Here is a 22154-nt window from a genome sequence, read left to right on the forward strand (position 1 = left end):
AGTTTTAATGGTTACATTGAGCTAAAAATCTGCCTCCTGTTAGTTCTAACCATAGGTCCTAGTGTGGTTTTTTGAATTGTTCCTTCTTCAAAATACTGTTTATTTATATTCAGCAGTGTTACATTCACTGTGGCTCCATTTTTCCACACTAGCCTAAAAGTCCCAGTTTCTTTGGAAGCTTTTGGTTTGCCAGGTACTTTAGTGATTTAAAAGAATGGAACATTTAATTTTATTGTTATTAGCTACACACACACACACACACATCCCCAGTAAAAACTGCACAACCGGCCCTCACACCGTCTGTGGTGAACACAGTGTTGTCAAGACCTTCAGTTACACTTTTTTTCACATGGGCCTTGGAGGGCATGGGAGAAGGCCAGAACTCAGAATGACTGACAGAGAAAGATTCTTTCTTTTTACCTCTCTTCCCACTGTCCCTTCCCTCCCCGCTCCCAGTGTCTCATCTCTGCTTCCTATGTTACCTCACTGTGTTAACTCATGAAGGTGGCACTTGGGCCTCCAGAGACATATCCTCTTGGCTTAGTAGCTACAGTGGGAGCAGGAACTTCTCAACAGTGGCTGCGGATTCATTGAGAGAAAAACTCTGGTGCTGTCTGGGTCATATGGCCAGCCCTGGACCAGTTATTGTTGTCAAGGATATGAGAAACTGATCGGCCAGCTTAAGTCGGCTGTACCTCTCCAGGACCACTTGGATTTTAGGGAAGGCCAGGCTCCCAGAGAATTGGATTGCTGGCAGCTAAACAAGTATCACTTGTATGCACTGAGACAGATGTCACTTGTACACACCAAGACAGATGTTTTCTTCCTGCTGTGTTGATCAGTAGGAAGTCCCTAAGGACCATTAGTATGATTAAAAGATGATACATTTCTCCGCTTTGAACAATGTCAGATCAAAATGTATTTTGCTTTAAACATTGGCATCTACTGTTTCTCAGTGGTGGGTGCATAGGAGTGTGTTATATTTTTCTGTTCTTTTTAAATGTTTAAAATATTTTATAATTTCAGTAAAAGACTAAATAAAAACTGAATTTTACTTCGATTCAGGTTGCTGAGTAATACTAGATACTTGGTTCATAATTTCCCTCTAATGGTAAGCTAGTTCTCAAGACGACACACTGTCTGATACAGGAATCCACAGGACACTTTAAAGGTGTGAGACCGTGGAGGTACATCGTTGAGTTTTCTCGTTTTTGTTTTAATGATGTATAAAAACATAATTGATTACCTTTATCTCATATCGTGTATTTGTGACACTGTAGGTACCTGCACGGTGTGGTGTCACAGTCCGGGACAGCCTGAAGAAGGCGCTCATGATGAGAGGTCTGATCCCAGAGTGCTGTGCCGTTTACAGAATTCAAGATGGGTATGGTTTGTATGTGACGTCAAGTTGTGTGTTTAAAAACAGGAAAAATCGCAGACGTTAAACCTTGGAGTTTTCTGTAGGGTCTTTACCCAAACCTAGGAAATTGAAAATCAACTTTAAAGAAAAATATTAAGTATTAAGTTAGCCTAAATAAATTTTATAGAGCCTTTGAGGAGTTAACCTTAAATAATTTTCTGTGACTATAGTCTGATGAAATGACTTATTTGGAGTTTGAAATTCTTAACGAGTTTTGAGCCGTATGGAATGTGACTTATTTGGATAATGGACCTTCTCCCCCCCCATTTTTAATACACTCTCTTAGTTTCACAAAAGGCTACAGAAATTAACATTTTATACTGAACTATTTTTCTTTCAAAAAGTATCTAACTTTGTGCCAAGGCCTCAAAATTTTGAACCCCATGAAACAAACAGTCCTTTTTGGGGCGTGCTGTCCCTGAAGCACTCTTTTTCTTTGAATGGATAGATAAGTCCATACTTGTGATTTTTTTTTTTTTTTTTTGGGACCCCAGGAACAATCCGTTTTCTGCTGTTGTAGGTCTTTTCTGGAGCTGGCTTGAAGAAAAGAGTGCATCTCTTTACCCTGCTGTTTGTCCAAGAGTGATACATTTATTTGGGGTAAACTTAAAAATTAATTTATTGCCATTTAAATTTCTAACGATGGAAGACCAGGGAGCCAAACCTCCCTCACTATTACTAGCCCCTCAATAACCAATTTTCGTATCTTCAGCATGAGGTTTATGAAGATTTTTAAGTGTGCTAACCAAGAAAGGTTTGTGTGTACGCTTTTCAGAGAGAAGAAACCGATTGGCTGGGACACTGATATTTCCTGGCTGACTGGCGAGGAGTTACATGTAGAAGTGTTGGAGAATGTTCCACTCACAACACACAACTTTGTATGTACCTTTAAAATGTTCACATTCTCATGAAGGAATTCTTACTTATGAATATGAAATACCAATGAATAGTTTGGGGATTGACATTTTACCAAAGTTGAAAATCAATTCTCTTCTTTAAAAACTTGTATTTAAACTATGAAGTTTTATTTTGATTGTTATACTTTCTTTTAAATTTCAAAAAGCAATACATGTCATTATTAAAAGGAAATTGGAATGATACAAATGTAAAGTGAAAATATGCTCCTGGAGGTAAACATTTGTTAATAGATTATTGTATAGTCTTCCAAACTTTTTTCTACATATATGCACAAACATGTGCCTGTCATTATAAATCAAAAGTTTTCTCCTTTTTCTTTCCTTTTCCCTACCCCCTTCTCTTTCATTTCATCCCATTTTTTTCCACTTCCTTAAACCAAAAACAGAGCCATACTCACTGTGATATTCTTTGTTTTGTTTTTTTCTTTTTAATTCAGCAGTACATCATGAATCTCTCCATATCAGTATATCTGGCTTTATTTTTGTAATAATTTCGTAATGGTCTATAAGAATAGGAATTTGGTCTATTTAACCATTCCTCAATTAATAGAGGTTTTCACTGCTATTCATAAGGTTTCACTGGCTAATTCTTTTCAGAAGTAGACTATTTGGGTCCTTCTTCCTAGTCCGTCTTAGTCCGGAAGCTCAGCTGAAACCTGTCCTCCATGGGTGACCCTGCAGTATCTGAGTACCCCTGGCAAAGCTTCTAGCAGGACTGTATGAAGAAGAACGGGACATCAGGATTGGAGGAAGACTAATTAGCAGCCTGCATTATGCAGATGACACAACCTTGCTTGCTGAAAGTGAAGAGGACTTGAAGCAGTAACTAATGAAGATCAAAGACCACAGCCTTCAGTATGAATTACACCTCGGCATAAAGAAAACAAAAATCCTCACAACTGGACCAATAAGCAACATCATGATAAACAGAAAAAATATTAAAGTCATCAAGGGTTTCATTTTACTTGGATCCACAATCAACAGCCATGGAAGCAGCAGTCAAGAAATCAAAAGACGCGTTGCATTGGGCAAATCTGCTGCAAAGGACCTCTTTAAAGCGTTGAAAAGCGAAGATGTCACCTTGAAGACTAAGGTGCGCCTGACCCAAGCCATGGTATTTTCAGTCTCCTCATATGCATGTGAAAGCTGAACAATGAGTAAGGAAGACCAAAGAAGAATTGACACCTTTGAATTGTGGTGTTGGCAAAGAATATTGAATATACCATGGACTGCCAAAAGAACGAGCTAATCTGTCTTGGAAGAAGTACAACCAGAATGCTCCTTAGAGGCAAGGATGGCGAGACTGCGTCTTACATACTTTGAACATGTTGTCAGGAGAGATTAGTCCCTGGAGAAGGACATCATTCTTGGCAGAGTACAGGGTCAGCAGAAAAGAGGAAGACCCTCAGCGAGGTGGATTGACACAGTGGCTGCAACAATGGGCTCAAGCATAACAATGATTGTAAGGATGGTGCCAGACCAGGCAGTGTTTCTTTCTGTTGTGCATAGGGTCGCTGTGAGTCGGAACCGACTCAATGGCACCCAACAATGACAACAACAATCAGAAGACATTTAAGTTGTAGTTTTACTCTGTGGCATACAGGGCTAGAAGGAATCTTTATGTAGACATCTTCACATGCTGCAGTAGCTGAGTGTTAAACTCTTCCTTCATCTCATTTTTGTATTTGCTGGAACGTAGCATCCGCTAAGTGTCAGCAGCATGAGGCCTGGAAGGGGGCCTTTCTACCTTAGAGGGATGGCTGCAGCTCCTGGGGCTCAAGAACCTGTTCTCTGAAGGGTAGGCAGAAACCAGAAGTAGAGGGCTCTGTAAGCAGGAGTCTGCTTCTTACTTTTCTATGCATATAGGACGTTTTCACCATAGTTTATTTTTCTCTAGAGGGATAGTTATTGCTCCCTTTTCAGCTTCAACTGTTTTCTCACATGCCTTTTGGTTGGTCCCACTGACACTGAAAGCAGGGGATTGAGGAGGCGATTTTCTTGGGGAGGGGTCTGTGCTTTGGGGGCTCTGTTAGTGGTAAATAATGAGATCAGGTTTGTGCCTCAGTAAATAAGGCACCTTAGGGTGAGTGTAAGGTACACTTAACATCAGTCACATTCACTGTATAGCACATAGGTGTATAATGTTGAGCTAGGGAGTTCATTTGTAGTGATATTTTTTTTTAAACCTGTAGAATTTTGAGTGGATAAATCTTTTAGGATTTTTAAGTTTTTAAGAATCTCAAAACAGTTGAGCCTACATTTCATGGTGATACACTCTTTTTCTTAGTGATTCTTCTTAGTTAGAAATTGGATATGAGGAGGTGAAAGAAGATCCAAGTTGTGAAGCATGAGGAAACTGTTAAAAAGCGGACCCTGTCTTCCGATGAGTTGTAGAGTATGGAAATCCTCAACACGATTTGGGACCTGCCAGTACATTTGTATTGAGCACCTTTTGTTTGCCCACACTGTGTCTGACCTGGGAATACAGCAATGAATAAGAACAACAGGATCCCTGCCTAAGAATAAAGAGACAGATAATTTAAGAAGAAATCTCTGTTAGCACTCTTAAATTATTGTGTATGTATGAAGTGCTATAGGTGCACAGAGTAGAGACCCTTGACCTGGGCTTTGAGGAGTCAGGAAGGTTTGCAATGGAAGAAGCATCTCAGCTGACCCCCAATGGATGAGTAGTAAATAGCAAGTAAAACTGAAGGGAAGCGTACTCCAGGCAGAGGGAACAGCAGGAAAGCACGTTGCCTTCAGAGTTTTGAAAGAAGTTGAGAAGGGATGGCACAAAGTTGGGGAGGGGACTTTGCAGTGTGGCAAGAACTAAGGGTAGAAATGTGAGCAGAGTCCAGCTCCTGGACGTCCATGTGAGCCATGTTAAGGACTTTGACTTTTCCCAAAAATGCATAGTTTTGAAATATAAGTCAATGACAGGAAGAAAGACCGTAACTGAGTAGATTAATGAAGGAAGAGAAATCAAGGGCCGATAATATGAGTGGTTAGCAAAGAGGATCAGATGCCTACAAAATGTAGATGCTGTGAAAGCGTTTCGTACTTTTCAGTGCACTCGTTTCTGAGATTCTGCTAGCGTTTCTTAACGCTACCAGTATGAAAGATGCTTGGTTTGGTGACTAGTGGCCACTGCTGAAGAAAAAAACAACAATAATAAAGAGATTATATAGAGAGACAAATGGAAAAGGAGCAGAGCTAGAAAAGGGAGTTGCCCTAAAAAATAAAATATGGCGGCGGGGGAGGGGGCGGAGGCGGGAATGGATGACATGATATATAGAAAAAAAGACAAAAGTCATTTTAAAACTATTGAAATTTTCTAAAAACCCAGAATGGATTTTTGACCAGGATGTCATTCTCTTGATGAGACATTCCTTTTAAATAACTTTTAAAATACTTTTTATTCCGTATTTATTGAAAATAGAGTTTGATAAACTGTGGCTGTTGAAGTCAGTGTAATGGATCACAAAAACCATTTTAAATGTAATAGAGCAGAAAATTCTAATGTATATCATGTATAGTCAGAGTTAGTATTTTTATGTGAATACAGGCATGTACTGGGGCATATGTGAAATAAAACACACTTCTTACCATTGTTTGTGGTCAAAACTGTTGGAAGAACTGAGGTGAATTCAGAAATACAGCAAAGAACAAAGAAGCTGCCGTGCACTCACCACTTGGAAATAGCTGTTGTTAACCTTTTGCTATTTGTTTATCCTTCTTACGTTTTCTCTTTATTATTTACACCAAAGAAACACTTTTGAAACCGTTTCTGGCTTTGGTAGTTAATCAAGTCAGAGTCTCTCTAGCACAGGCCTGTTTATGCACCCCACATAGGGAGACCGTTTGCCTTTTCGACATGGAGTTCTTATATGTTGCCCTTAAGTTTCTGCGTAGAGAAATGCTCAAAAATAATGGTAGGTGGCCTGAAAGTTCTAATTCTCTAACAAATAGGCAATTTGTTAAAAATAGCTGCTCTTTTGGGGAGTCTCTTATCCTAGTCAGAAAGCCTGGTGGTGTAGTGGTCAAGAGCTATGTCTGCTAACCAAAAGGTTGACAGTTTGAATCCACCAAGTCACTTCTTGGAAACTGGATGGGGCAGTCCTACTCTGTCCTATAAAAAAAGGGTCGCTTAATTAGTCAGAGTCGTCTTTTTTATCCTGTTTAGTGAGATTAGGAAGACTGATTGATTTTCATGATTACATACTAGTTTTAGTCTTTTAAAAATAATTGTTTTTGCATTTTTATCAAAGGTAGTGTGTGTATATGGGTTCTGAAATAGTAGCAGAGGGGCCTATAAGGGAAAGTAACCCATTGCCCTGTCACTTGCTAGCTGCTAGTGCCACTCTCCAGAGGAAGCCACTCTAAACTTTGAATGGTTTCTGTTTTAAGCTCTTGTGGCGGTTATTTTCATGTTTCTAAACAATATCTCAAAGCCACAATGTCTTGCTTTATCAACGTTAGATATGATTTACCGATCACTGATTCTATAGGAATTAGGTCGTTTGTGTCATCTTGGTCCTTCTTCCTTCTCCCTCCCCTCCCCGACAGTGTTTCTGTTACCTCTGGTTCTTGTTCATCAGCAGAAGTCAGTATGGCTGAGGTAACTCCTTTGTCGGTGATACCCTCCGTTTGCCTCTGTTCTCTCCTCCTACTTGTCATCTCAGCTTTCACTTTTCTGTTGTCAGACTTGAAATCAGTTGCCAGTCTTTCATCCACTTCCCATTTTCCTGACTTCTGCATTTTTTAATCGAGTATTGGAAATCTACCAGTTTTCATTTTAGTGTCTTAGTGTGTAAGGTAGTTTTCATGGTATACGCATATGAAAGATTTGTTCATTAAATAAGAGAGTAAATATGTTGATTTCTAGAAAGATTCTTGTAGTTTTTGAAATCCACTGCGATTTCTTTTTACTTTGCAGGTACGGAAAACTTTTTTCACCTTAGCATTTTGTGACTTTTGTCGAAAGCTGCTTTTCCAAGGTTTCCGCTGTCAGACATGTGGTTACAAGTTTCACCAGCGTTGTAGTACAGAGGTTCCGCTGATGTGCGTTAATTACGACCAACTGGAGTAAGTAAGCCCCAATCTCTTCATGTGAAACCAGCATGTCCTGAAGTCTGAGGAACTTCTGTCTGAACCGTTGTTGTAGGGAATTAAAACAACCAGTATGGTTAGAGAGCGGCCTGTAGCATAGCCAGTCCTCTCCCAGATTCCGACTCTGGTTCAGCTGTACATTTATATTTTATATTCTCTTAATTAACAGAGGCCGCTTACCCAAAGAAATCACATCGGGATCGTTTTTTGGAGGAGAGAGTCGTTTCAATTAAGTTAAACGTTTTATTTTTGGACCACATTTTAGGGGGCCTGATTCTATCAGTTCTTTCATAAATTATGTTTATTTTCTCTCTACCTCACTACCTCCCTCTCCCCCCTCCCATGTTTCTCCTCCCGCTACATCCAGTTTATTTAGAAGTGAGATATAAAATATTTGTTTGCAGTGTATATCTGAAATTTTGCTTTATGCCAAAGTTTCTGTTATCATGGATTAAGCCAAGTCTATAATAATCTTTTTCTGTGTTGTTGTTGCTGCTGCTGTTAAAGTCTTACTATTTGTCTTGATCACTTGAGCAAATGGAATTCAGCTCTGTAGTTCAGCAGTAAATTATAGTGATGTCCTCTAACTTAGCAGGAGACACTTTTTCTTCTAATTCCTTAACCGTAAAGAATGATTTTACTCTCTAATATTTAGAACTTTGTTGTACAGAAGAATTCGTTTTAGATTCTGAGCTTGCCTTTGCAAGCACAGTATACCTTTTTTTAAAAAAACAAGCCTTTAACCAAAAATACAACTAACTGAATTTTAACCGTCGCTTCTGAAAATGGAATTTCATCCCAGATTTTTCTGTTAACTATATGCTGTCTTCTGGTGAGTGAAGCCTCTGGGTTCTGCACAAGTTAGGTTTGTTTTGTTTTGTTTTTGTGTTTACCTCACAGTTTGCTGTTTGTCTCCAAGTTCTTTGAACACCACCCAATCCCGCAGGAGGAGGCCTCCTTAGCAGAGACAGCACTGCCCGGATCGTCCCCTCCCGCACCCCCCTCAGACGCTCGTGGGTATGGTTTGTCTCCTGCTCTTCACTGACAGGCTGTTTGAGTGGTTTCTGCTGGGTTTTTGGTTCATTTTAAACCTTCCCAACATTTGGATTGTTAAATTCAGGATTTTTTTCAAATAAGTGATTTTAAAACACCAGTCAGATCTTTACATGCATTTGCTACAGATAAGGGCATTAAGGCTGACACAGATCGTTTCCGGACCAGTCCTGGAAAAAATCAAGCAACAGATCCTGTAGAGGGCCTGCCTGGTGCTCATCACTTCACTAGCTAATATCAGCGGTGGAAGTACATAATTTCCATTTAGAAAAGTGGCGTTAACATATGAAACAATGGCCAACAGTTTGAGAGTAGCTTATAACGTCTATAATGTATGATGGAGTATATTAAACTCTGTGGTAAGGACATAAATGTTATATCATGTTGACAGGAGAAGGGAGAAGAATAGTGAGAGAGAAAACAGTTAGGAAAATGTAATGAAGAAAGTGGAATTTGAAGTGAGCCTTAAAGAAACTGGCATCTGAATGGGCCCAGTGAGTAAAAGCCTGGTGCTTTCTGTGGTCTGGGGGTGGAGAAACAGCACAGACGAGGAAAGGAGGCTCTTCCACACCAGGGACTGATGGGATTACTGAGAGCTTTGCAATTCAGACTGGAATTTAGACTTGACATCAGAGGGGAAAGAAAAAAAGAATTAAAAGCTTTTGAGCTAAGGACTGGCCTGATGAAATGTTTGAAAGGAGGAGTCACCCAGCGGTGCCATGGAGAGAAGTCCGAGGTGAAGACGACCCCTAGGATGGACTTGGTAGTGAAGATAGTGGGTGGCCAGGAAGACGAGCTGGAGTTGCTCCGGTGCAGAGAGAGGGACGGTCTCCTGAACTGTAAAACAGAGAACTACGAGTATTTACTAATCCGCTGTGGAGAATAAAGCAGAGGATGACTTTGAATACAACACAAAGGTGTCATACATTCAAACATCATACTAGGGAAAAACGATGATGTGATGAGGGGAGTGGATACTAGTTTGCTTTGGAGTGTTTCTTAATACGCTGGTTGTTCACTCTTTCCCTGCTGGATTTGAAGCAGCAGAAGTGATACATCTAGAGGTATACGGTTTAAAAGAAAAAAGTCCCCACAGAGCATTCTGTTCTAGAGTGTTCCAGAGATATTTAGTTAAGATCAGAAACAGTTATTGTTAGTTTTAACCCCACTTTCTCCCACCCTTCACAATGCAATGTTACTTCTTTAGACTTCTACCTAGAGAGATATTTAGAAAAAAAAAAGAAAAACTTGCCACTCCCACTTGGCCTGTAATTTTACAAAGCCAGCCTTGGTAGTAGTATGCATTCCTCAGGTCTCATAGGTCAGGAAATTTGCAGAAGCTTTTTGGATTAAAGAGTGGTGTGTTTATCTGTTTTGGAACACTGGAAAGTGCAGCCGCTGTGTTCTTCAGGTTGCAACAACAGCTCTGTACCCTGGTGGAGTCATTTTATCCCAGCTGGCTCTGTCCTTAGTTGGATGCAGCTGTGTGCTTTTCAAGATGAAAGCGAGATAGCAGATTTTTGTTATTGTTTGTTTTGTTTTTACTTCATCCTTTGGCTCTGATGTTTGCTCCTGACAGGCTGTGTAGAGCGTGGCGCCTTTCTAATGGCAGGCTCAGCCCTGTGACAGTTACAGGACACGGGATGAGATTCGTTCACCCTCTCCAGAGGCCTGTGACAGTGATGATCCAGGGTGTTTGTCTCCCATGAAGGAGTCCCACTGTAAAATTAAGGAAGCACTTACTTATTCCATGAGTGTTTTATTCCTGATTAAACTGAAGTAGACTCTGGTCTTGGGTACATGACCCGAAAAATGTTCAAACTGTTCTGTAGAAAGCTTCCTGATGCTTTTATGCCGCGAGTGTTACGGGTGCCTGTGTACACGGGTGTTACGGGTGCCTGTGTAAAGATACAAGCCAGTCTTGTTCAACAGCAAGATTCCCTTGTGTTTTGTTCATGGCCCTGATGAAAATGGCAGTGGTCACGAAACAAGGGTACTAGTGCATGTAACCAGAAAGTACTGGGGAAGTGGCACATAGCCCAGTTCTGGATAAAAAATTAGAGGCACCTCCTTTTCTGCTTTTAAAAATGCTGTGGACTACTTCCATTCATGCCTCTGCTGAAAGGTCAGCACATTAAAATTTGCGTGTCACTGAACAGAAGCTCTAAACTGATTGGTAATTTGCTGAAGGTATTAGAGATAAAATTCCGTTTGTTTTTAATTTAGTACTGATGAAGTTTTAAAGAGGTTTGAAGCAAGATAAGTATAAGGTATCACTGGGAGAACGCCAGTTTGCTGACTGCCAAGGTACTTTACCCACTAAAAACCCACTGCCGTCGAGTCAATTCCGACTCATAGTGACCCTATAGGGCACAGTAGAACTGCCCCATAGAGTTTCCAAGGAGCGCCTGGTGGATTCGAACTTCTGACCTTTTGGTACTTTAAATTACCTCGGTCCAGGCAAAGACTGCCCAGTATGGAAACTCGACTTTATCAGTTCCCCAGAAATGATGAGAGTTGGTGATAACTTGGTTTTTCTTAGCCCAAATCCGGATGCCAGTAGTTCATTTCAGTGAGAAGTGTCCCTGTTGCATGGGCCAGACTTCCTGTGTTAGATGGACGAACGCTCACGCTGCTTTTACTCACGGGGAACCACAAACGAGTCAGGTGACTTCTCTTGACGTGGATTTAGAACAGGGAAATTGTTCACCTAATTCAGATGTTCAGTGACATCAGGATATAATAACTTGAAGGGTTCTCCAAAATTGTAATATGTCCTTGCCCTCAGAACTAGGCAAATGAACATGTGCCCCTGGGCACACCGTCCCCTGGGTGCTGGTAGACAGGCTACCAGACCTGGCCCTTCTGGCTTTGTGGAATGTGCAGATGGGCCCACTCTAACGTATGCGCCCTTTTCTGTAGACATGGTCATCAGACCAAACCCAGGTTCTCGCTTTTCCTGCTTCTACACCAGCGTCCTTAGCTCTGTATGTCTGGTTTGTTCCTGACTCCATGTTGCCCTTATAGTCCTAACTCAGAAAGTTTCAGGATTGATGGTGCTGTCACTCATGCCTGCGCTGGATTAGCTGTTCTGTTAATTAGGCTCTCTGATACAGGTGCAGTTACCTCAGGCCTTTGCAATTTCAAGTCCTGACTTAAAGTATGCTCTCGCTTTAAGACTTTAAATCAGCCTCTACATAGTTTTTAAAAAGTTAGTGCACTTTCCAGAGCTCTTTTTTTAAATTAACGTTGTCCTTTTTACATTCTTTCACCTGTTCCCTAAATCACTTGGCAAAATGGTGTGTAAAGACAGTTCTTTGACAAAACGAGAAACTTCTCAGTGACTGCAAAGAGTGAAAAGAACAGGGGGAACATGCTGATTTTCCTAAAGGCTGGTCTCACTCATAATTCTCATTGAACTGATTCCAATTTGTGTCCCTGGCATTAATAACTGGGCATAGTAAAAATTTCAAAATGTGAGCAATATTGGCAGTATGTCCTCTGAACTTGGAAATGGTCTTTTGCTGTCGCCACCCACTTCAGGGTTTTCATCCAGCTCTGGTATAAAGCAGTAGGTACATCTTTCAGATCCTGAAATACTCATGTATTCTCTGAAATAGTTCTAATTTCCTAATGCCGTCCATAAAATTTTCATTTTAGTAACTTCAAATATCAAGAAATGATAGTTAGAAAAACGGCAGATTTCACTCATTCATTCTCTACCTAGAACATCTTTGTGTAAGTTTAAAGGACAACAGCTTCTTCAGCTGACTAACTGCTGGTCATTTCTGGCCGTTAGTAGCTTCCCCTGGGACTTTCTGGGTAAGAATCAGTGTTCTTATCGACCATGGTCCCTGGAGGGACTGCTTGAGCACAGCAGCCTTGTCGGCATTAGTTGTAGGTATATGTTAGATCTGTAAACCATTACTGCTGGGTTATTAATACATCTTTAATGCTTTAATTTTTATAAAGATTTTATTTGAGAATATAAAAACAAGGCAATCTGTGTATCATCCATTTTTTCTGTTAGTATCTCTACAAAGTTTTTTTGAATCTTATTTTCCGATGACTTGATTTTTCCAGGCCCCAAATTCTCACCAGTCCGTCTCCTTCAAAATCCATTCCAATTCCACAGCCCTTCCGACCAGCAGATGAAGATCATCGAAATCAGTTTGGGCAGCGAGACCGGTCCTCGTCGGCCCCCAATGTGCATATAAACACAATAGAGCCTGTCAATATTGATGTAAGTACCCAGCCTTGTTTGTTAGCACTAAAACAGACCAAGCGTGTTTCTCTGTCTGCTACGTTTATGGTATTGATCAGAAATAAGTGCCACCTTTCATTTATCACAGTAATTATAAGTGATGGGTTTTTCATGAATCGCAGATCAGAAAAGCCTTGTCAGTCTTCTCTGATGGCATCAAATACTTAAAAACCAAACCCTTTGCCTTCAAGTCACTTCCGACTTGTAGCGACCCTATAGGAGAGAGCAGAACTGCCCTGTAGGGTTTCCAAGGCTGTAAATCTTGATGGAAGCAGACTGCCACATCTTTCTCTGTAGGAGAAGCTAGTTGGTTCAAACTGCAGACCTTTCGGTTGGCAGCCAAGCGCTTAACTGCTGGGCCACCAGGGCTCCTATCAAACATTTAACTGATCCCGAATTCTAGGGTCCTCCTATTTAAGAGACAAGCCAATTGGCCGTTTTATAGTAAAGAAGAAATAAGTATACAATGCATGTGTTCAGTAGTTCCACATTTACCGGTAGACTATTTGAAATCTCCACCTAATTATCCTAAAAGTACAATTTTGACTGAATTAAATGACTCTCACAGACTGGTCATCACATTCTTAACATCTTTTACCTTCTCTGCTATCTCGAGTATGTCATTGTGTTCCATCCCTGTACACGTCTTCAGTTTTGGCATTTTCTTTTTTGTGTGTGAAGTCAGTCATTAAGTTTCCCTGATTTTTTCTTTAAAATGTTTCTTACCTTGTCTGTTCCACCATCATAAATTGTAACCTCACCTCTTCAGTTGTTTTAGCCCCTCCTGGCTAATCATTCTTGACTGACTCTCTTACTTTTCCAGTTTATCTTGCACATTGTAACTTACTTATATGCTGTTTTAGATTTATTCATGTAAATTAGTATCACTTCATCAATTAGATCTTAAGCCCTGGGTGGCAGAAACAGTTCCTAATACAGTTTCCTAGCTTAGAACCGAACACATACTAAATAAAAAACCAAATCAGTTGCCATTGAATGATTCAACCTTACGGCAACCCCATGTGTATTAGAGTAGAACTGTGCGTAGGGTTTTCAGTGGCTAGTTTTGTTTTTTTTTCCAGAAGATTGCCGGGCCTGTCTTCCAGGGTGCCTTTTGGTTAGGAGCCAAGCATGTTAACCATTTATTTGCACCACCCAGGGACTCCAAACACATACTGTTGTTGTTGTTAGGTGCCGTCGAGTCGGTTCCGACTCATAGCGACCCTGTGCACTACAGAACAAAACACTGCCTGGTCCTGCGCCATCCTTATAGTCGTTGTTACGCTTGAGCTCATTGTTGCAGCCACTGTGTCAGTCCACCTCGTTGGAGGTCTTCCTCTTTTCCACTGACCCTGTACTTTGCCAAGCATGATGTCCTTTTCCAGGGACTAATCCCTCCTGACAGCATGTCCAAAGTTTGTAAGATGCAGTCTCGCCATCCTTGCCTCTAAGGAGCATTCTGGTTGTACTTCTTCCAAGACAGATCTGCTCGTTCTTTTGGCAGTCCATGGTATATTCAATATTCTTCGCCAACACCACAATTCAAGGGCATCAATTCCTGTTCGGTCTTTCTTATTCATTGTCCAGCTTTCACATGCATATGATGCGAATGAAATTGGGTCAGGCGCACCTTAGTCATCAAGGTGACATCTTTGCTCTTTAACACTTTAAAGAGGTCCTTTGCAGCAGATTTGCCCGATGCAATGCGTCATTTGATTTCTTGACTTCTGCTTCCATGGCTGTTGATTGTGGATCCAAGTAAAATGAAATCCTTGACAACTTCAATCTTTTCTCCATTTATCATGATGTTGCTCATTGGTCCAATTGTGAGGATTTTTGTTTTCTTTCTGTTGAGGTGTAATCCATACTGAAGGCTGTGGTCTTTGATCTTCATTAGTAAGTGCTTCAAGTCCTCTTCACTTTCAGCAAGCAAGGGTGTGTCATCTGCATAACGCAGGTTGTTAATGAGTCTTCCTCCGCTCTTGATGCCCCGTTCTTCTTCGTATAGTCCAGCTTCTCGGATTATTTGCTCAGCATAGAGATTAAGTAAGTGTGGTGAAAGAATATGCACACTTTTCCTGACTTTAAACCAATCAGTATCCCCTTGTTCTGTCCAAACAACTGCCTCTTGATCTGTGTAAAGGTTCCTCATGAGCACAATTAAGTGTTCTGGAATTCCCATTCTTCACAGTGTTACCCATAGTTTGTTATGATCCACACAGTCGAATGCCTTTGCATAGTCAATAAAACACAGGTAAACATCCTTCTGGTATTCTCTGCTTTCAGCCAGGATTCATCTGACATCAGCAATGATATCCCTGGTTCCACGTCCTCTTCTGAAACCAGCCTGAATTTCTGGCAGTTCCCTGTCGATATACTGCTGCAGCCGTTTTTGAATGATCTTCAGCAGAATTTTGCTTGTGTGTGGTATTAATCATATTGTTCTATAATTTCCACATTCAGTTGGATCACCTTTCTTGGGAATAGGCGTAAATATGGATCTCTTACCAATCAGTTGGCCAGGAAGCTGTCTTCCATATTTCTTGGCATAGACGAGTGAGCACCTCCAGCACTGCATACGCTTGTTGAAACATCTCAATTGACATTCCATCAATTCCTGGAGCCTTGTTTTTCACCAGTGCCTTCAGAGCAGCTTGGACTTCTTCCTTCAGATGGTACTGAAGGAACACATACTAGGTCATCAAAAAATATTTACTTATTTCAGAAAAAAGGTTAGACGATAAAGCAGAGAAAATTTCCCATAATACAAAAACGGGTCAGCACACTTTTTTTTTAAGGGGTAGATAGTAAATATTTTAGGCTTGTGGGCCATATGGTCACTGTCATTGTTCTGTGAAAGCAGCCATGAACAACAGGTAAATAAGGAAGTGGGCATGACTTTGTTCCAACACAACTTTTACAAAAACAGGTGACCAGGCCAGTGTGTTTTTTTGCCAACCTTCGATATAGACGAGGAGGAAGAGATGAGTAAAAAAGATGAGACACACAGGATCAACCCACCAGAAGTGGTCCAGTTAACCTAGCCATCCAGCCCACAGAGAGCTGAGTGCCCTTGTTCTCTGAGCTGTGGTGAGCTGGGGTCCTAATCTTGGAATTAGAGGTCACTTCTGCCTGAATCTGTACCTTAGAATAAAGACTGCAGGTTATCTGTAATCTCTGTCTCCTGTAGGCAACAAAATTGAGAAAATCTGTTAAGTTTACTTGTCTTAGAAAGTAATTATATTTACAAAGGAAACTGAAACTCTTTACTCATGAAAGTAGGCTGCTGGAGTTTGTGAGGTGGTTATGTGTCTTGGGAGGCAGGGACGGTTCTCGTTGTGCAGGCTTGCCTCATGCATCCTTACGGCTGGAAGGTTGAGTAGAGAAGCACAAACTGTCATACCAGGAACTCAAACCCCCTCCCCCTATTTAATACCAGCCTGCATTCCAGACCTTTTCTGTCAGTGTCCAACATTTCAGTGAAAACATAATGCAAACTGATGGCAAATCTGATCCCACCCAGTAATGGGTTTATAAGAAAACAGTGAGAAGTGACTTTGGAGAAATACTGAAATCACACAGAGCCCTTGAGAAAAGAGAATAGAGGAGAGTTCTCCCAGTTCCAATAGGAGGGAGAGTCAAGGAGGATGGCCGTGCAGTGGGCTCTTCAGATAAAGGGGGTCTCACAGCTGGGGAGTCCTTGAGGCCCTGCGGGGTCTGAGGAAGTCCTCTAAAATGTTGGTAGAGATGATTATAACTGTGCTGGAAAAATGAGTATGAAATCAAGAATTTTGATTTGTGCTGTCGTAAGTCTGTCATTACAGCCAACAAAAACTTGATTCTTTTCTTCTGTGTTCAGGCTCAGAACTGGCATATAGTTGAAATTGTAACTTGAATTTTGTTAAATGTGGAAGAAAATAAACTGCAATATAAAATTCAGTTCCGTTTGCCAAGATAAAGCCCCAAGTCAGACTTCCGTCCCACTTTTACTCTGAAATGTGTTCTCTATCTTCTTTGGGTCCATTTTAAGTGACCTTCTCCTCCTCCCAGTTTTCCTTAGCTAATTAGGTGCTCCTCTCTCTAGCCAGACCTGAGCACAGAGGAAGAAAGGCGTAGAAGAGGGAGATGTGGGGATAAGGAGATTGTGAAATAAGAAGTCAAACCATATTTTCCGGTTAAGCCTCTTGTCAGTATGTCCAAAATTGTCACCTTCATCTTTACTTCCAAAACTAACAGACCTTTAAACTGTTTCCCCTTTTCCCTTATTGTTACCACTGTCCTCCTGTTCTCTTACGGTCAAACATCTGGGATGTCAACTTTCTCTCTTGCTTTTTTATCCTCCCCATAACCAGTCAGGAATCCCTGGTGGTGCAGTGGTTAAGAGCTATAGCTGCTAACCAAAAGGGAAGCAGTTCTAATCCACCAGGTGCTCCTTGGAAACCCTATGGGGCAGTTCCTATAAGGCCTCTTGGAGTCAGAATTGACTTGACGGCAACGAGTTTGGTTTTGGTCTTTTTTGATAACCGGCCGTAGGTATGACCTTTTCCTTTTGGTGTGCGTCTTACACTTGCCCCTTATTTTTGCCCATGACCACTGGGTCTGTATTTCCTCCTTGAGCTGTGTACTACACCAGTCTCACCAAAAATGAACTTCCCCCCGTCGGTTTCCCTGTTGCATCTCCATTCCTTATGCCACATCAGAATGATTTCCTCACAGCACCGCTCATCATCTGGCCCCTTGCTCCGGAGCTTTCAGTGACTTCCCATTGATAACAGAACTCCTTAGCATTTTCAGTCAAGCGCAGTTGTTATTCCATTAAACCGTATTGACTCTGGGCCGGGCACTGTGCCAGGCAGTTGGGAATCATGGAGGCCACAGTCTAATGGCTGAATCAGACATGCAGACAATCACCGTAGTATCATGGTAGTTCAGAGAGGGGGTGTTAACCTCTACCTGATTGGAATATTTAGCTCTGGGGACAGCATTTAGGCCAGTTGTGAAAGGTGAGTGAGTAGGAGTTTATTCATACACTAGGTGGGGCCTAAGGAGGAAGGGTATTTGTTAAAGGAGACAGTATCCACAAAGACACGGAAGTACCTTTTCCTGGAGGTAATGGATCGCTGACATTGTAAGTGTTTAGGGTGCAGGGGAAGACTGGGGAGCAGTGGGAGATGGAGCTTTGTGGGCAGAGCGCTGCGCACTCTTCCCAGGTTTCTAAAGTGGGTCGTATGAAGTCTGAAGAACTTTAAGTGGGCGAGAAAGTGATCAGTTCCTTGTTTTAGGAAAATCTCTGGTAGTCACAGAGGCTGGGGCACTGGGAACCACACCTAGAGGTAGGACGGACAGTAGTGTGGCTTGTGCAGTGTTCCAGGCGAGGCGACAGCATGGTGCCAGGAGGGATGGGAAGTGTGTGTGTGTGTGTGTGCACCCGTGCGCGTATGTGCACGTGCTGTATTGTTGCAGGAGGGAGACTATAAATTAAAGGTTTGGTAGGTAAGGTTGTTAGAAGTCATGTTGAAAATGGCTACTATTTGTGAGCGGTTACTGTGTACCAGATACTATGCAAGGTGCTTCTTATAAATTTTGTTATTCTGTCCTTAAAAAAACTCCATGGGTTAAGTACTGTTATTATCTTTCTTTTACTGTTAAGAAAATTAGATTTAGAGAGGTGAAGAAACTTGCCCAGGATCACACGGTAATGGGATTAAAACCTGGCCTTTCTTTCTAATGCGCAACCACTGCCCAGGCAGTGAAGGAGAGAGGAGAATGAGACGAGAGGTAGAGGAAACACCCGGATTCATCAAGGCAGGAAACACCAAAGGAAGAACAGGGTGTAGAAGCAGCCGTGATGGCTTTCTGTGGATGTGTGGACGTCAGGCTGCCCGTGGGGTCTCAGGTATAGTCCAGGCATGCTGACTGTGCGGACCCAAGCAGAGAGGCAGGTTAAGGAGTGGTCAGCACGGTGTCAAGTAGAGCTGTGGGTGGACCGACGTTCTCAGAGAGTCTGTGTACATTGGAAAGGGGGTGAAAGGTGCACCCCCATGATTGTGGATGCAGGTGCTGGCCGACTGCTCTTCGCTGTCATCTGTGGGCCAAGCCCAGCTCCAGGTACCTGAGAGAGAAAGAGAGGGATGCCGCAGAAGGCAGATGAGCAAAAGGGTTTCAAGAAGGCTGAAGTCGTTGATGTCATTGCCATGGAGACTCATGTGAAATGCAGACTGAAGATGGCTATTGAATTTGGCGATTAAAATGTAACTTCAGTGACACTGAGTGCTCTTTTAGAGGCTTAGGGGAGGAGAGCAGGGCAGATGAGGAAGTGGGGCTCGGGGTCTGTTTTGAGAAGCTTGGCCATAGAGGAATGGCAAATGGGCACTAGCTTGATGCAGAGTTGAGGGCAGATTTTTTTTTTTAATAGGGAGACTTCAGCATATTTGTAACTTGAGAAAGAGACCAACAAAGAGAGAGGTTGAAGAAGGGAGAGGTTTAAAGATAAAAGAGGGAATAATTGGTGGTGTAAAGTTCCCTGGACTTGGAAGCGGTGTCCTTCAGCAGCTGTAGGAATCAAAGACGGACAGAGCTAGTGCTGCAGTATGGCCTGGGACGAGTTCCTCAGCCCAGAGCATACTCGTGTCTACAATTTGATGGCTTCTGTTTTCTGGGTCATGCTCCGGGAAGGAATCAAAACCAGGGGAGAAACTGCAGGAGAGTGGGAACGTTTACAGAGTCGCTGTGGAATGCTAGTGACCTAGAACAGGTAGAAAAGATGGCCGGGGGCTGTAAGAATACATTTGAGTATCAGTTTAGTGTGATGCTAGCAGTCTTTTGTCGGAGAAGCCGGAAAGCAGAGTTTGGTTCAGCCGTGGTTGTGAGGAGTCGCTGGTATGGTGCAACAAAAGGAAGGAACACGACATTCCTGCCTTTCTCTTGCTTTCTGTCTAGAAGGCCCTCTATTTTTCTTTTCTACACCTCCTTTCCGTCCCTCAACCCCAGGTCATAGCCCATCTTGTCAAATGCCTCTCAATGACCAAGTCCTGTTCTTAGTCATTTATCCCTCCTATGAACTTGTGTGGCTCCAAGAAGCTTAACACCCACACCACTTATCTTGCAGTTAGCTAAGCAACAACCTTTGGCATCCCTTTGTTATTTTCTTAAGCTGTTTTTCTCATTTTCACTTTAACTGTGTGTACATCTTACCTCCAATTAGAATAAGCTCTCAAGAACAGACAGAGAGAGTTAGTGGGACCACCAGGATTTTTAAAAATTTTTTGTTAACACCCAGCCTCTAGCACCTAGCACCTTGTTTGCAGGTATACAATGAGTATTTGTTAAGTGTTGTATAGAAAATATTGAAAGTTTTATGTAATACACTGAGCATGAAAGAAATACATCTGGAAGGAATTTTCTCTGGCTTTGTTTTAGCCATTTGCAAAGAGACTATTTAGAAACATCTGGGGCCATTCAGTCTCATATTATTCCCCCTCTAGTGTATCTGATGCATCCATATTTTTATGATTGTAATCAGTGTACATTTAATTTTGTATTCTATTTTTTTTTAATTATAAACATGTTTCATGATTCAAGCGTCCTGATTGTTTTTAGTAGCTGCATAACACTTCATGAAATCGAGACTCCGTAGTTTACCCCACCAGTCTGCCTATAAGAGGGAGAGAATTGTTTCTCATCTTTTATGTCGTGGGCAGTACTGCACGGAACGCCTTTTTTGCACCATCATTTTTTTCTTATGAATTATTTCCTTAGGGAAAATTCCCAGAAGTAGAATTACAGGATCAAAGGCTATGAATATTTTTATGGGTCTTAATATGTACCAGTAGAATTTCTTGTAAAGAATGGATACAGCCATTGGTTTTGGATGCCCTGAAACAAATTGCAATATTTGATTAGAACTAATAACCCCTTCAACATAGGGTCATCATGGCAAGTGCTTCAAAATTTAGGTTTTAAATATGTTTACTAGCTAATTTCATATTCTTTAGTTTTGTGAAATCATTATAAGACAAGTCTTATTTTGAATTTACCTTTCTATTAATGACTGAATTAGCCTTTTCTTAGTGGGAAATTCAGTGCTGTTATTACTTTCTTATCATATGCTTTGAATAAATATACATTTATTTATTTGTAGGACTTGATTAGAGACCAAGGGTTTCGTGGTGATGCAGGTAAGTAGTGACTTCAGTTTAAAAAAAAAAAACTCAGGGAAAAATGCAATTGCTTTGCTGCTTGTCGCCTTTATACTTGCTTCTTTCACAAAACACAGACACAGAGAAAAATGTATAGCGAAAACCCTAATTTTTTTTGTTTTTCTTTAACATCATTTATCTCTAATAAAATTTTGACTAATTTATAACATGAGTGGAGAAGATAAGGGGACATAAAATGGAGCCCTCAGTGTACTCTCTGCAGATTAAAAATATTGTACCAAGGGGGAGCCTTAATTACTCTACCCACTTTATTAATTCCTAGCCGTCTTCAAAGTTGGAGTGCCTAAGTTTCCTTTGGGAGCTTCCACTAGTATTTACAGATGGAGCTTCGAGTCAGGTAAAACTCACTTTCCCAAATCATGCTAAGAGTTGGATTACCTGTCACAGCTTCTCAATTGGTCGGACAGTGTCGACCCCTTCCCTTCAGCCTTCTAGAAGAGTATGGAATGCACATTTTGTAGAATGGACTCCTAATAGAATAGCCCCTTGCCTTTTACTAGTCTAGCAAAAAAAAAAAAAAAAGGAACGAGAAATTGAATGGAGATTTTTTGCAGAATTTTCGTCGGGTATTCACTCTAGCACCCACTGAAAATTTGGGAGCGTAAGCATTGCTTAAGAAGTACTTTTTATAAGAATTTATCCCATACATTGTTTTGCGGGAGATGGTGTTTGAGAGCATCCTTCACCATACTCACCCTTCCAGCTGTCTTTGAGTAGGGAAGGCCTGTAGTGACTGCTTATCTTGCTCTCAGTTGGTCTCTTCACTGGGACCTGCTTTATCTTGAAAATATATGAGCCTAGACTCAGATTATTTTATATTGGAAAAAAAACAAACAAACATTGCGTAGACCACCTCGTTTTCTGTTTCTATACACCTGTGCAGCTACCAAGCCGACACCCTACATTGTTCACTCAGACTTAGTATTTATTGTAGCACATAGCTACATGAGTTTTTGTTGTTGTTGTTGTTGTTGTTTCTGTTTGTTATTCCATGAACCCGCCAGTTAGTGTCATTGCCAGTATGACCTTCATATGTCTTAACAGCTGTGGCTTTTGATAATTTTGCCCAATACATCCAGCGCTCAAATGTTGCCGTCATGCTGGAATCATGAAGTTAACTTAGTCATAAAAGCTGCCTGCTTAGTACTTAAAATCAAGTGACGTTTCTTGTC

The 22154-nt window shown here is 41.3% G+C and overlaps 1 protein-coding gene across 4 annotated transcripts in view; it reads left to right on the top strand.

Annotated features, from left to right (window-relative positions):
- The window catches only part of BRAF (B-Raf proto-oncogene, serine/threonine kinase), a 144693-nt gene that overhangs the window by 76144 nt on the left and 46395 nt on the right, over positions 1-22154 (top strand). For 3 of the 4 annotated variants that reach the window (XM_064289637.1, XM_064289634.1, XM_064289636.1), the window contains 6 exons: positions 1281-1384; positions 2196-2298; positions 7274-7422; positions 8347-8463; positions 12583-12742; positions 20904-20940. In XM_064289637.1, the coding sequence (XP_064145707.1) occupies positions 1281-1384; positions 2196-2298; positions 7274-7422; positions 8347-8463; positions 12583-12742; positions 20904-20940 (670 nt within the window). The remainder of the gene's footprint in view (positions 1-1280; positions 1385-2195; positions 2299-7273; positions 7423-8346; positions 8464-12582; positions 12743-20903; positions 20941-22154) is intronic. The other variant, XM_064289635.1, reaches the window with a different exon arrangement.

Source organism: Loxodonta africana, chromosome 8 (genome assembly GCF_030014295.1).
Source record: "Loxodonta africana isolate mLoxAfr1 chromosome 8, mLoxAfr1.hap2, whole genome shotgun sequence".
Taxonomy (NCBI): domain Eukaryota; kingdom Metazoa; phylum Chordata; class Mammalia; order Proboscidea; family Elephantidae; genus Loxodonta; species Loxodonta africana.